The sequence below is a fragment of the Rhinoraja longicauda genome, chromosome 17, assembly GCF_053455715.1.
Source record: "Rhinoraja longicauda isolate Sanriku21f chromosome 17, sRhiLon1.1, whole genome shotgun sequence".
Taxonomy (NCBI): domain Eukaryota; kingdom Metazoa; phylum Chordata; class Chondrichthyes; order Rajiformes; family Arhynchobatidae; genus Rhinoraja; species Rhinoraja longicauda.
In genome coordinates this window covers 26,316,327-26,332,679 of record NC_135969.1, presented here as the reverse complement: position 1 = coordinate 26,332,679, position 16,353 = coordinate 26,316,327, and the positions used below count along the sequence as shown (strand labels likewise).

At 46.7% G+C, this 16,353-nt stretch overlaps 1 protein-coding gene across 5 annotated transcripts in view; it reads left to right on the top strand.

Moving 5' to 3' along the window:
• rad18 (RAD18 E3 ubiquitin protein ligase) overlaps nucleotides 1–16,353 on the top strand; it is a 149,019-nt gene that overhangs the window by 90,460 nt on the left and 42,206 nt on the right. For all 5 annotated transcript variants that reach the window (XM_078414417.1, XM_078414418.1, XM_078414416.1 and 2 more), the window contains exons 9-10: nucleotides 71–131; nucleotides 8,958–9,083. In XM_078414417.1, coding sequence (XP_078270543.1) covers nucleotides 71–131; nucleotides 8,958–9,083 — 187 coding nt within the window. The remainder of the gene's footprint in view (nucleotides 1–70; nucleotides 132–8,957; nucleotides 9,084–16,353) is intronic.

Below are 16,353 nucleotides of genomic sequence, written 5' to 3'. Positions count from 1 at the left end.
CTTTAATGTTTTCACTGTAATTTAATCTTACTCAAGAAGAACAAAATTACAGTTCAATTGTTTTCATTAGGCAATGAAATTCACAAAAGATCAGTCTGAAGAACAAATTGATGCAGTCCACAAGGAATATTGTGAGTACATGATTGTTTTAACCAGCACCTTTTAAAGTGAAGAATACATTTGAGTGCATGAACAATGGCAGTGCTCAAAACCATTCTGTGACCAAACTAACATAAACCCTGAGAAACAAAAAAATGTTAGGCATGGGAGAGGGAACAGTGTAGATTTAGTGGAATGTTATTGGGGTGAAAGGCTTGGGTAATGTGAAGAGACTGGGTAGGGCCTTTTGCAGAATAAAAAAGAATAAAGGAAGGATGTGATAAAGATGTAAAAAATTCTGAAAGATTTTGATATAGTGTAAATGCTTCTACTTTGGGGTTGCTGGTAAACGGGATATAGATTTAAAACAATTGATTAAAAAAGAATCGATGAGATAAATATTATTCCAGAGTGATTTGTATTAATCAGGAAGGCACAACATTAAATTTTGATGGAAGCAAATTTAATATAACCTTTCAGAGAGGTATTGAATAAATACTTGAAAAGGAAACATTTGCAGGGCTGTGCAAAGAGAACCAGGTAGGTGGAATAAATATTCGAAGAAGATGGTGAAGACAGAAAAGGCGGAAATGCCCCTGTCTGCTACTGTGCAACCCTGGAAATCAGCTATTATAAGAAAAATGAATGGTGGAGTGCTCTATAACATCACTGCCAACGTTGTGGCACAGATACTTTCAAACAAGCTGCAATGATAGAACAAATTTCACCAACTTTGACCAGAATGAGTTTTACCATAAAATTTAAAGTGACTGATGAAGGCACCATTAATATACAATTATATTTCACAATCTTAGGATGGAACATTTACATTCTTACTTTTGCAATGTTGGACACCCAACCAATTCATATATTTCAAACTCACTCAAAAAATCAACAAGATAAATGACCTAGTAAATGGTTTGATTGAAGGATAAACTTTGGCCAGAACACTGGGATTTTTTTTTTTTTTTGCTGTCTTTGAATATTGCCCAGGATTTTTGCTTCTCAAATGTAAAGGTTCAGATGAAGGAATGTGTTTCTAGAAGTTGAAATCTCCTTATTTTCTTGTGCAGTAAGTGTCTAATATGCAGTTACACTTTTATGTTGTTGTCCTGCAGTTCAATGCATTACACCTGTTGCTCATCAAGTCAAGTCAAGTTAAGTCAACTTTATTTGTCACATACATATAAAAGATGTGCAGTGAAATGAAAGTGGCAATGAAAGTAAATTAAATTAGTCCCTGGTGATATGAGAGTTAACAGTCCTGATAGCCTGTGGGAAGAAACTCCGTCTCATCCTCTCTGTTTTCACATATTTTTATATTTCCCGGAGGCGTTTGCCTGACCATAGCAGCTGGAACAGTCCGTTGCTGGGGTGGTAGGGGTCCCCCATAATGTTGCTGGCCCTGGATCTGCACCTCCTGATGTATAGGTCCTGCAGGGGGGCGAGTGTAGTTCCCATAGTGCGTTCAGCTGAACGCACTACTCTCCGCAGAGACTTCCTGCCCTGGGCAGAGCTATTCCCAAACCAAATTGTGATGTTTCCGGACAAGATGTTTTCTACAGGCCCAGAGTAGAAGCACTGAAGGATCCTCAGAGAGACTCTGAATTTCCTCAACTGTCTGAGGTGATAAAGGCGCTGCCTTGCCTTACTCACCAGTGCAGCAATGTGTGTTGTCCATGTCAGATCCTCTATGATGTGGACTCCCAGGTATTTAAAGCTGCTCACCCTATCCTCAGTAATCCCATTTATCTCCAGTGGCGTGTACGTCCTTGGATGTTGAGCCCTTCTAATGTCTACAATCAGCTCCTAGGTTTTTGTGACATACAAGAGAAGGCTGCTGTTCTGACACCAGAGTGCCAGATCAGCCACCTCCTCCCGGTAGGCCTTCTCATTGTTATCAGAAATCAGGCCCACCACCACAGTGTCATCAGCAAACTTGATGATGGAGTTGGAGCTGAACCTGGCCACGCAGTCATGTGTGTACAGGGAGTACAGTAGGGGGCTAAGGACGCAACCCTGGGGGGATCCTGTGTTCAGGGTGAGAGGGTTAGATGTATGTCTCCCCATCTTGACCACTTGGGGCCTGGCGGTGAGAAAGTCCAGGACCCAGGCACACAGGAGAGTGTTAAGCCCCAGTTTCAGCAGCTTCTCAGCCAGTCTGGAGGGGACTATTGTGTTGAAAGCTGAACTAAGATCAATGAACAACATCCTCACATAGCCCCCTTTCTGGCTGTCAAGATGAGAGAGAGCGGTGTGCAGAACCTGGGAGACTGCATCATCTGTGGATCTGTTCGGACGGTATGCGAACTGCAGCGGGTCCATATTGCGAGGGAGGAAGGCACAGATGTGGTTCTTGATCAGCCTCTCGAAGCAATTCATGACCACCGAGGTGAGGGCCACCGGCCGATAGTCATTCAAACAAGCTGGAGAGGCATTCTTTGGAACTGGTACGATGATGGATCTTTTGAAGCATGCAGAGACCACGGACTTGGCCAAGGAGAGGTTGAATATTGTCAAGTCAAGTCAAGTCAATTTTATTTGTATAGCACATTTAAAAACAACCCACGTTGACCAAAGTGCTGTACATCTGATTAGGTACTAAGGAAAAAAATGAAACATACAGTAGCACGCAAACAGTTCACAGCGCCTCCTCAATGAGCCTCAAACGCTAGAGAGTAGAAATAGGTTTTGAGCCTGGACTTAAAGGAGTCGATGGAGGGGGCAGTTCTGATGGGGAGAGGGATGCAGTACTGGAGCAAGCTGAGTGGCACAAGACTTTAGTACTCGCCCAGATATGCCATCTGGGCCTACAGCTTTCCTCGTGTTCACACGCGTCAGAGCCCTCCTCACGTCGTGCTCGGACACCGAGAATGTGTGCACATCCTCAGCGGTGGATCCCCCTTCAGTCTCGCTAGCCAGCGCGCTGGCGGTGTTGTTTTTAGACGGCGAGCTAGGGGTAATGTTGCTCGTCTCGAATCGTGTGTAGAAGGAGTTCAAGTCATCAGCTAGGGAGGTGCCGGTTGAGGGGGACTGCACCGGTAGTTAGTTATAGTCCATAGCCCGTGCCAAAGGCGCCTGGTGGCCTGCTGCTCCATCTGCGACTCTATCCTGTCTCTGTACCTCCTTTTTGCGTCCTTCGCCACCCTTCGCAGTCAGTAGGATTCTACCTTGTAGTCGTCCATATTGCCGGATGCCAGGCCGGAGTTGTAAGCAGCGGTGCGAGCATTCTAGGCAACGCGAATAGACCTGTACACTCAGGGTTTTTGATTCGGAAAGATACTAACCCTTACTGTGGGGACGATGTTATCGGCTATTGTTGCATTGAAATCCGTAACCGCTTCCGCGAACTCACTGACATCTCTGGAACTTGCTTGGAACATATTCCAGTCGACATCACTCAGTGCATCTTGCAGCATGACCACCGCTTTACGTCCTTCTTCACCGCCGTTTCCCGTACTATCCGTTGTTTATACTCCGGCAGCAGGAAAATGGCAGCGTGGTCAGATTTTCCAAAAGGAGGGAGAGGAACGGCCTTGTAGCCTTTCCTGAATGGCATGTAGCAGTGGTCCAAAGTTTCCCCCCCCCCCTGGTGACACACGTAATGTGTTGGCAGAAGTTAGGCATGACCTTTTTGAGATTTGCCTTATTAAAATCTCCAGCCACCACCACAGCTGCATCAGGGTTCTTGATTTGGTATCGACACAACACATCGTGCAGGGCTGACAGTGCCATGTCGGTGTCCACATGCGGTGGAATATAGACGGCTGTGATGATCACCGAGCTGAATGCCCAGGGAAGGTAAAATGGACGGCATGAGATAGTCAGATGCTTCAGGTCCGGCAAGCAGGAACGAGAAAGCGTCTTAATATTCCTAGGGTTACACCAGTTATTGTTGGTCATGAAGCAAACTCCTCCACCCTTGGATTTCCCGGATTCTTCTGTTCTGTCCGCACGGAAAACAGTGAAGGATTCGGTTGGGCAGATCACCTGGTCCGGCACCAGCGAGGTCAGCCATGTCTCGGTCAGACAGAAGATGTTGCAGTCTCTTATGTCCCGCTGGAATCTGATCCTCACCCTGAGGTCATCCAGCTTGTTCTCCAGGGACTGGACGTTCGCCAGAAGGATGCTGGGCAGAGGTGGACGGAAGGCTTGGGCTCTCAGCGTATTCCGAATCCCCCCCCCCCCCCGCTTTCCTCGATGTTTTCTCTGACTTTTTCTCTGAGCCGTGCTCCCATTGATGTTGCCACGGAGCGCTCTCTTGATCTCTGTCGGCCACGCTGGTTCGGTGAGTACAGTGTCTAATAAGTCTACGGTTACGCTAAGGTTTAGTTTTACGAGAGTTTTCCGGTCGTACGTTATTAGTGCTAGTGTGTTAGTACTTAAAAATAAATTTAAAATGAACATACAAGTTAAAAAAACGCACATTCTCCGCGGACCTACCACGACGGCGACTGGACTCGGCCGCGCCATCTTAGGAGCCTAGATGACCATTTTGTAGAATGCTTCAATTGTCTCCGCATGTTTGATTTTATATGGTTCATCACTTAACACTTGTGAATATCCTAATTTTTAATCCCACTCTAAGTAACTCAACAGAAACCTTAAGTTTGGGGTCTGTCAAGCACACTTACGATACAAGGACTGTAGCAACTTCAGATATTGGCCACATTTTTTCTTTTGAACTAGATTCTGCAGGCTCTATATTCCGCAATTTCCTTTCTTACATTTCCTTGGCGTAGCCTTTCAGAATCTTTGCATGTATTTGCATGTTGTGAACATAAGGAAAGGAAGAGGTAATTTCATTTGCTATTACAATTTAGTTAGATCTTAACTAATTTCTAGCTAGGTTCTGCAACCCCCCATGTACTTGAACACAAAGCTTTTATTCTTTGTTCTGAATTTCTCTGTTAATCTATTTTTACATTTTCTTGTGGATTCCAAATTTTTATTTCATTTGTGCAAAGTGTGCATGTTTTAATGGTTTTCAATTTCATCATTGAACTAATCCCGATATTTGTCATCCCGGGAACAATAAAGTTGCAATTATGGTGCTGGACCAAAGAACATTTGATTACATTTTGCATTCAATTTCAAAACAAATCTAGTATGTAAGCATAAAACCATAAAAATCTAACAATTGCTTTCCAGGGAAAGAAACCTATTGTATACATTTCCAGTTCACACACTCATATGGTTAACTCTTTAATGCCTTCTGCTGTGCACTGGTAAATCAGTCCAGCAGTGTCTTTTCTGGAGTACTGGGAATAAACACTATGATGACCTTGTCTGAATGCCCATCCTAAAGCAACACAGTTCATATTTAAGAAGAAATATAAATTATTTTCTGTGTTCCTTTAAGATTTCAGATCTTTTAACTCATCAAATTATTCACTGCAATTAGAGTTGCGTTTCTCTTGCCATTTATCATTGTTCAATTCTACTGACACAAGTCAATTTTTCAGTAGAAACAAAGAATTGCAGATGTTGGTTAATACACAAAAGGACACAAAGTGCTGAAATAACAAAGCAGGTCAGGCTACATCTCTGGAGAACATGGATAAGTGTTGCGACCCTTGAGGGGGAATGGGGTTGAAAATTAGAGGTTACCTAAAATTGGAGAATTCAACGTCCACACGCAAATTGCAGAAACACTTGGTGGACCCATCGTAATTGTTCAACGAAGTTGGTCGCCAACTCTACATCTACTATAAATCTAACGACTCCCAAAATGGACTACACTTCCACCCACACTGCCTCTTGCAAGGAAGCTATTCCCTACTCTCAATTCCTCCGCCACATCTGCTCCCAAGATGAGACTTTCCATTTGTACATCTGAGATATCTACTTTCTTTAGTAAACGTGGCTTTCCCCTTCTGTCATAGATGGACCCCTGACCCCCGTTTCCTCATGTCCCATAGGTCTGTCCTTGCACCCCCTCACCCCAGACAGCAAGGAGAGAGTTCCTCTGGCCATCACCTTTCACCCCACCAGCCTCTGCATCCAACACATCACACTCCGATATTTCCATCACCTCCAACATGATAGCACAACTAATACATCTTCCCATCTCCATCCCTTTCTGGCTTCTGCAGAGACCGTTCCCTTTGTAAACTTAGTTTACCCATTCCTTTCCTTCCCAGGTACTTTCCCCTGCAATCGCAGGAGATTTAACACTTGTCCTTATACCTCCTTCCACGCCTCCTTATCGCAGCACTCCTTACAAGTGAGACAGAGGTTCACATGCAACTCTAACTTCATCTACTGGATCCAGTGTTCACGATGTGGCCTCCTGTTCATCAGTGAGACCAGGTTTCGCTCGGCGACTGTTTCCCAGAACACGTGCGCAGTCCTCCAAGGCCTACTGGATCTCCCAGTTGCTTATACCTTTAACTCCTCTTCCCATCCCCTCGTTGACCTTTCTGTCCTGGGCTTCCTCCATTGTCAGAATAAGGCCACGTGCAAACTGGAGGAACGCCACCTCATATTCCACCTGGGTAGTTTACAACCCAACAGTATGAACGTTGATTTCTTCAATTTTAGATAAACTAAAGGGCCTGTCCCACTTAGGCGATTTTTTAGGCGACTGCCGGCGACTGTTAAAGTCGTAGCAGATCACCAAAATTTTCTTTTACCCTACGACAATGACCACGACAATGCCGAGTCAGGTCGAGATTACACCGTCTTCAGAAACATCGCAAAATTCCCACGCTTATCAATGCTTCTCCGGCGTCCTAATTTTTGCTGAAATCACTGACAAGTCTGTAATTACTTGAGAGTTTTGAAATATAACATTTTGCCCGGGTTACTTGAAAACCAAGTTTCACTGTAACAAGGCATAAACTGGATTTACTTCCAGTTTACTAATAACTGTATTAAAATTTTTTTTTTTACGGAGTTCTTGTTAAGGAATTAATCTGATTATTTGGAATATTTGGCAATTGTCCTACCAGATTTGTTAAATCTCAGTACTTCTCCAATGGACAAATATTTAAGAAATGAACAATGAGCAGTTGTAGGAGATGGACCTTGTCTAATTGATGCCTTGTTGCTTTCTGACATTGAATCTTTAACTTGCTGGCAGTTGCTAAGCAGTAACTTTCTCTCTTCAGTGTGTCAGGTGGCAGTTTATTCCAGATTTCACTCCAGAGATGTAAGCACATCATGTAGATTTACACACCAGTCCTGTACTGTCTCTGAAGTCGTACTATTGATTGAAATTTAAGCCTCCATCTGACTCTGATGAAAATAAAAGTTCTCACTATTTTGATGAGTAAGGCATTCTCAATGTCCCGCACAACGTTAATTCCACAGCCAATAGCAAAATTCAGGCCAAGCTCTTTAAATAAAACTTTGAAACATTTACTATTAATTAAAACAACAGGAAAGTGCAAACTACCTAATTGTTTGATTTGTTCCTTACTACATTGGGGGATTTTTTTTTGTGCATTTTGGCCGCTGTCTTTTGCACAAATACACCAATAAATTCACTTCCAACCTACAGGTTGAAAACCCATTTTCCAGCACCTGATGGTCTGGCCCATAATCCGGAAAAAATGATGTGAACTCATTTGAAATTCTCTGAGCGGCCGCAGATGGCATTATAAACTGAATGTGAATGGAATGACCTGCTGACCCATCCTCAACTCCCACCATCTCCCTGGCTATTTAGACCCTCCGACCCCCCCCCCCTCCCCCGACTCACAAGGTGCACCGCCTCCTTCTCCCCCTGAGTTGTCGACATACTCCACCTTGGAGGTGACAGCATGTGAGAGGGGAGGGAGCCCCACAGTAACCACGCTTAATTTTGAAGTGAAACGACACAAAGATATGGAGTAACTCAACCGACTAAATCAGTGTGAGGAAGAGCCGATGTCACCTATCCATGTTTTCCAAAGATCCTGACCCGCTAAATTACTCCAGCACTTTGTGTCGTTTTGTCTATTAACCATCATCTGCAGTCATCTGCAATAGTGGACACCACTCCCTCTGTTATAATCCATTTACAGTAACCCCCCGTTATAACAGACATCATCTACTAACTGTTTTAACTAAAGTGTTTTGCAAAGCCACTAAAATGTACTAATTGCTATATAAAATTCTTAGGAGTGATACAAAGTATATAGAGTGCAGGGGCAGATTAAATTATTAGATACAGAATTGAATTAAATAGATCTGTCATGTGAGAAGTAAAACTGGTAAGTCAATGCACAGATATTTTAGAAAAAAGTTCAAGTATTCAATCAATTCTCAAGAGTTTTAATATTTGATCTCATCAAATCAAACTCTTTATCATGCTGGAATTGTGGCTAGGCATGGATTACTCCCAAGTCGGGGCTCGGCATTGTAAAGCCCTGATTATCCTTTATTCCCTTTATTCAGAAGTCTGGATGGTTCATAATCCGATTTCCGCACTCGCTTTAAATTCACTGGGCCCCCATTTTCCACGGTCCCTTTAAACATTGAAATTGCTGCAATTGAGTGGATTGTAAATAAGCGTCACATACATTACAAAGCAAATGTAAGAGGTGTTAGGCAGGTCATATCTATTTCTTTTAAAATTAGGTATTTCCTTTAGCTTGATTTCTCCCTTTATTTCATAAGAATCATAGAATTCCCTATCTGCATCCACTTGTATAGTTATGAAACTGTGGTTGCAAAGATAGTGCACTTCCTTGAAAGGTTGGATTGTAGTTGTAAAATCTATCACCAGTGAATACTTTTCTAGAGTAAGGAGATCATGCTATTTAATTCCCATTGTCAACAAGTTTATTGTAATCTTCTCCGGTGGAATATCAGGACTGCTCTCATCGCTACCATGCAAATATGCTAACAATATTTGATTTATTACATTGCAGGTGCAAACCACAAGCAGGAGTTTCAACAGCTGATTGCTGAGGTGAAGAGCAGATGGAAATCTAAGGGGAAGAAGTTAAAGCGTGAACACAATACAGAAACTGAACAACAGTGTTTAACCATCAGAGGTAAAAAGAATATAGATTTTATTTAGCAAAGTAGTATTTAATGTTATAAAGTTTCATCTGGTATTGGAATCTTGTGTGTGGTTCTTTCACAAATCAAATCTTATCAGCAAAATTACTGATACCAATATCCCCAGTGCATGGATGGTGTAATGTAGACTGGTTTTGCTGCCCTTCAGTTTTTAATTTTTTGGTGCTCCAGAGATAAATATTGAAGTTTTGTGGCGCCATCAGGTGGTCAAGCCACTTATTGATCGAACCATTGTCAGTGGAGCTGGAACGATCACATGACTGGTTTTGGTGGAAAATGGAGAAAGAGTGCTGTGCTCCAGAGCAACAGCAGGAACTTTACCTGAGTGTCTATCAAACGCGTGTGTGTGCAATAGCTGTAACTTAATAAAAATTGTATTGTACACACCAGTCGAGTCTCTACAGTGGTGACCCCGTCGATCCAAAACAGTATTTTGGATTTCTCGTTATGGATGCGGCTGCCAACCCAGCCCAGCTAAACGCAGCCTCCATTAAACTGCCCGTTTTCTGGACCTCTCAGCTCTACGTGTGGTTCGAGCAGGCTGAGGCCCAGTTTCACATAATATCACGGCAGATGCGACCCTATATTACTACGTTGTCAGTGCGCTGGACCAAGACACAACTGGTCGCCTTATTTATTACCTGAGCCAGCTGCCTGCTGCCGACTAGTACGAGGGCCTCAAAGCCCTCCTTTTGCATACATTCGGGCTCAGTCGCCACGACTGGGCAGCTCGGATCCTCCACATGGATGGTCTCAGTGATCACAGGCCGTCCGTTGATGGGCGAGATGCTTGCTTTGATGGACGGACATCGGGCCTGGCTCCTGTTTGAGCAGGTTTTCCTGGGGCAGATGCCCGACGATGTCCGTCTGCTTCTCGCGGGAGAGGATTTTGCTGATCCCCGGCAACTGGTCGCCCGTGCGGACGAGCTGAGGCAGTCCAAGCAACAGGGTGGAGCTTCAGTCAGTTGTGTGTCGACGGGTCCAAAGGCCGGTTTCCAGCCTGAGATCTCCCAACCTTTCCGAATTTGGCGGAAAGTTTCTGGTTTCTTATTTAATTTCCTCACATTTTTCCGCAAAACACAAGCCTCGCCGCTCGCCCTGCCTCTCGCCCCACCCGGCTGCTGGCCTCGCCTGGCCGCTGGCCTCACCTCACCGCGCCGCTCGCACGGCCTCGCCTCGCTGCTTAGCGTGTCCTGTTGATGTTGAGAGGGGATGGGGTGGGTGAATGGGGGGGGAGGTTGGGGTGCAGGGATGGGGGGGGGGGAGGGGAGGGGGGGGGGTCGTGGGTATGGGGGCACGGAGGAAGGGAGAGGGGGTGGGGAGGGGAGTGGGGGTGGGGGATGAGGGGTGGGGGGAGGGTGAGTGGAGGTGGGGAGAAGAGGGCAAAATTAGGTATGTGCAGTTTTGAATGTAACTCATTCTTAATCACTTAGTTATACATTTTATGACCATTGTTCTTTTATTCAATACCAAAAGAATTGGGATGTGTAAGGAAAAAGCAAAATAGAAAAAAACAAAACAAAACAATTTTTTCTTTGTGTTGTAAAAAGTATTTCTGTTCAATAACCTTTCTATAAATAGCAGAATATACTCATGATAGGCCTGACATTGTACATGTAGTCCAAGAACTACGGACTGTTGGAAATAATAGTCGTTTTTCACACATGAATGTAGCGCAACGCGTATGCACATTTGGCGTGCATACTTTTCTTTTTGTTGAAAAGTTGCATTACGCGCCATATTATGAATTTTGATATAAAATTATGAATTTTGCACATCAAAATTATGAATTTGTAAAATCAAATGTTGGGAGGTCTGCAGCCTCCATCGAGAGCGCGGCAGCGCAGCCGGTCTCGAGTTAAGCCGGCACGTGGTGCTGCTACCACAAGCGGTGGGGTTCCGAGGCCCGTGGCTGCCGACCACCCTGCACGCATCCGGCCAATAGTGGCTGTCGCGGGCCGGCCAGAAGCATTATGTCTGGGATCGTCATTCCAGACGGCATTTCCTTATTGACATAGGAGCGGAGGTTAGCATATTGCCCCAGTCGGGAATCGACACTCGTGCCAGTAAACAGGGGCATGCTCTGATCGCCTTCAACGGCAGCTCCATCCAGACGTACGGTACTTGCACGGTCCCTCTCATTTTCGGCTCCTGCCATTTCACTTGGGCTTTCGTCATTGCCGACGTCTCCCGGCCGTTGCTGGGCGCTGATTTCCTTCGGGCACACTCTCTGCTGGTCGATGTGAAGGGACGGCATCTCGTCCATTCTGCGACTTGTAAATCGATCTCCTTGCGTCCTGCTGACTTAGCTGCGCCACGCCTCGATTTGGTGTTTTCCTCCAACAATGTTTACACTCAGATATTGGCTGAATTTCCCGACATCCTGACTCCCCAGATTCAGTCGGATAGCCCCAAGCATGGGGTGGTGCATCATATCCCCACCGCCGGGCCGCCATTCCGTGCACATGCACGTGCACGCCGGCTGCCCCCTGATAAACTTCAACTGGTCTGAGACGAGTTCCGCAGGATGGAGGAAATGGGCATTGTGCGCTGCTCCGACAGCCCGTGGGCTTCTCCACGCCACATGGTCCCCAAAGAGTCCGGGGCTGGAAACCCTGTGGGGAGTACCGCCGTCTTAATGACGTCACGAGGGCCGACCGTTACCCCATTCCCCACATTTAGGACTTTGCGGCCCACCTGGGCGGTGCCCGGATTTTCTCCAAGATCGACCTGGTTAGGGGCTACCACCAGATCCCGGTCCATCCGGAGGACATACCCAAGACGGCTATCATCACACTCTTTGGGCTGTTTGAGTTCCTCCGAATGCCTTTTGGCCTCAAGAACGCCGCTCAGGCTTTCCAGCGTCCGATGGACATGTTGGGCCGTGGATTGGATTTTTTATTCATTTACTTGGATGACATTCTCGTCGCCAGTCGCTCTCGCCAGGAGCACTGCACTCACCTCCGGTTGCTCTGTCAGCGGCTCAGCGAGCATGGACTGGCCATCAACTTGGCTAAATGCCAGTTTGGCCATAATACCATCGATTTCCTCGGTCATCATGTTACTCAGCATGTTGCCGTCCCACTTCCGGCCAAGGTTGAGGCCATTCGTCTGTTTCTTCGGCCCTCCAGGGTAAAAGGTCTCCAGGTGTTTGTTGGTATGGTGAATTCTTATCATCGTTTCGTGCAAGCGGCTGCCCGGATCATGTGGCCGTTGTTCAAGTTCCTGGCCAGCAAACAGCGGGACCTCGTTTGATGAGGCCGTGGCCGCTTTCGACGGCGCGAAGGAGGCGCTGGCGCAGGTGACGATGTTGCTCCATCCGCGGGCCGACGCTTCGACAGCTCAGACGGTTGACGCCTCCGACGGAGTGGGTGGACTGCTGGAGCAGCTGATTGATGGACGCTGGCACCCCCTTGCCTTTTTCAGCCGGCACATGCACCCTCCTGAGCGGAAGTACAGTGCTATTGATCATGAGCTCCTTGCTCTCTACCTGGCTGTCCGGCATTTTCAAGGGTCGAGTTTTCACGGGATTTACGGATCACAAGGCACTTACGATTGCTTTTGCGAAGATGTCTGACCCCTGGTCGTCTTGATGGTAGCGTCACCTGGCCTACATTTCCAAGTTTACGACATATCCAGCACGTGGCGGGGAAGAGCAACCGATGCATTATCCCGCACCGCCGTCAATGCCGTTCATACTTTGGCTCCGGGTATCGACTACGTGGCCCTAGCGGCGGCACGGCACGAGGATGAGGAGATGCTCGCCTACCATACCGCCATCTATGGCCTGGTGTTGGAGGACGTATGTTTCGGTCCCGCTGACACCACAGTGCTTTGTGACGTGTTTACCGGTCAGCCACGACCCATCATCCCTGCCGCTTGGCGCCGTCGAGTGTTTGATGTGGTCCATGGTTTGGCTCATCCTTCCATCCGGGCGACGACGGCGTTGGTGGCGGCCAAGTTTATGTGGCACGGGTTGCGCAAGCATGTCGGCAACTGGGCCAGGGCATGTGTTTCCTGTCAGACATCTATGGTCCAGCGTCACATCAAGGCGCCCGTGCAGGATTTTACCGTACCGGCGGTTTGATCATATCCACGTTGAAATCATGCGTCCGCTATTCCCGTCCAGGAGTGTCACTCATCTTCTCCCTGTTGTGGATCGCTTCACGCGGTGGCCGGAGGCTGTTCCACTCGCTGATACCTCTGCTGTGATGTGTGCCCGTGCCCTCGCTGCTCACTGGATCGCTCGTTTTGGTGTGCCGGTGGACATTTCTTCGGACAGGGATGCGCTGTTCACCTCCGTTGTGGTCTGCCATGGCCCGGCTGCTGGGAGCTCAGCTGCATCACACCATGGCCTACTACCCACAATCCAACGGTTTGTTCGAGCGATTTCATCGCCTGGAAGCCTCCTTAAAAGCACGGCTCACGGGTCCAGATTGGATGGACGAGTTGCCGTGGGTTCTGTTGGGGATCCGCACTGCCCAGAAGGAGGACCTGAATACTTCCTCTGCTGAGTTGGTGTACAGCGCCCCGCTTACGGTTCCGGGGGATTTAATTCGGGCGGCACATGGGCAGCAGGTGCTGCCCTCGTCCACGCTGGAGCGTCTCCGAGAGAAGGTGGGCATGCTCTCTCCTGTTCCGACGTCCCGTCATGGGCTTGTTCCATCTGCCCTCACGGTCTGCCAGTATGTGTTCCTGCGTCGGTGCTCACCGGACGCCACTGCAACGACCGTATGAGGGTCCTTTCCGGGTGCTGCAGCACGGCACCACGACTTTTCTGTTCGACATGGGTGGTCGGCAAGAGGCTGTTTCGGTGGCTCGTTTGAAGCCTGCTCATTTGGACATTAGTCAGCCAGTGCAGATGGCCCTGCCTCGCCGTCGGGGGCGTTCGCTGTCCCGCCCGCTTCCACCCTCATCATTGCCGGTTGTATCCCCAAGCAAGGGTGATTTGTTTACGAGATCGGGCCGACTGGCCTACTCCTGCACCTATTGTTTATTGTCTATCTTGTTCGTATGCCCGCTCGTTTTCATTCCTCCAGTTCTGGGGGGGGGGGGGGGGGTGGTCATGTGGCGCCATCTGGTGGTCAAGCCACTTATTGATCGTCAGTGGAGCTGGAACGATCACGTGACTGGTTTTGACGGGGAGTGGAGAGAGAAGATGTCAATCGAGAGGTGTGCTCCAGGGCAACAACAGGAACTTTACATGAGTGTCTATCAAACGCGCGTGTGTGCAATAGCTGTAACTGTTAATAAAACATTGTATTGTACATGCCAGTCGAGTCTCTACAGTTTTATGTTTTACTATTGGTGAACTTATTTTGTATGTACTTTATGAAACAGTCACATTGGTATGTATTCAACATGCCTGGATCAATCCTACTATTTAAATAAGAATCAGCTCTTGATGAAGCAAAGACTGCTTAGAGGAACCAAATGCAAGATACAGCAGGTTGTAACTACTTTCAGCAGCACTGCCCCTCCGCAGCAGCAGTTGTTCATGACTAGAGAGAAGATTCGGGCTATGAGATGAAGGAAACAAGTGTTACAGTGCTGAAAGAGCAGCAGTAAAATAGGTGGGACTAGACTAGATCGGGGTATCTTGGTTGGCATGGGGAAGTTGGGCTGAAGGACCTGTTTCCATGCTGTATGTTTCTGACTGATTCGGGATAGTCAGCAGGGCTATGTGCATGGGAAATCGTGACTCACAAATCTGATAGAGTTTTCTGAAGAGGTCATTAAGTGGATTGATGAGGACAGGACAGTGGACATTGGCTGTATTGACTTTAGTGAAGCCTTTGATAAAGTCCTGTATGGTAGGTTAGTCTGGATAGTTAGAGTGCATAGAATCCAAGGTGTTAGCCAATTGGATTCTAAATTGACTTGGAGGGATGAGTCAAAAGGTAGTTGCGGAGGGTTGTTTTTCTGATTGGAGGCTTATGACAGGCCAGTGGAGTGCTGCAGGGGAAGTGCTGGGTCTACTGTTGTTTGTTATCTACCTTAACAATTTGGATGATCATGTGGTTAACGTTGTACTTAAATTTTCAGATGACACCAGAATTGGTGGTATAGTTGACAGTGAGAAAGGATATCTAAGTTTACGAAAGTGTCTAGATCAGTTGGGAAGGTAGGCCAAGGAATGGCAAATGGAATTTAACTCCAACAAGTGCGAGGTTGGCGGCACAGTGGCACAGCACGAGAGACCCGGGTCTTACAGCACTAGAGACCCCGGGTTTGATCCTGACTACCGGTGCTGTCTGCACGGAGTTCATGCATTCAACCTGTGACCATGTGGGTTTTCTCCGGGTGCTCCGGTTTCCTTCCACACTCAAAAGACGTACAGGTTTGTAGGTTAATTGACTTTGTAGAATTGTAAAAATAGTGTTGGTGAACGGGGTGATTGCTGGTCGGCGCGGACTCAGTGGTCCGACGGGCCTGTAAAGTTTAAAGTATAAAGTGTTGCACTTCGTATGTCAGACCAGAGCAGGACATGCACAACAAATGGTAGAACCCTGGAGATTGTTGCAGAACAGAGAAATCTAGTGCATGGTTCCATAAAAATGGCAAGTTCAGCAAACAGTGTAGTGAAGAAGGCCTTTAGTACCTTGGATATTGAATGCAAAGGTTGGGACACCATGACACAGCTATACTCCAGTAAGGTCACTTCCACAGCCTTCCACATTCAAAAGGAAGAAAATCCCAGCCTCTTCCTACAACTCAAGCCTGCAAGTCCCGATAATATGCTCATAAATTGGCACCCTTTCCAACTTAATTGCACTAGTTGGTACCATAAATACAATCAGTCCAGCAGAAAAAGTAATGCAGGAGGTGGTTTAAAGAAGTTGGTCCAGATTTAGCAGGACGTACTTGGCATCAAATGGTAATGCCTTTGGAGCTTCAAGGACGCACCTACCCCACAAACACGGTGTCTCAGAAAGAGGATATAGGTATAATTTTCAGAACCTGACACTGGATTTGAGCATAGAATAGGCACTAATACTGGAGCTTGATTAGTACAGTTTATTTTTAAAAAAGCAAAATGGAAAGGAGTCATTTGTAAAGCTGTAATTCATTTTAATGTGATCACACTTTAAAAACGTAATCCATTTCGTGCAGATCACTTCTCCATGATTGACAGAACTACCATCTATGCCAGAGCTAAAATATTGGGAAAGTTGACAGCAAATCAGACAGAGACTCTCACATATAGAAAAGGATTGATTGACAGTCAGCAGAATCGTATCC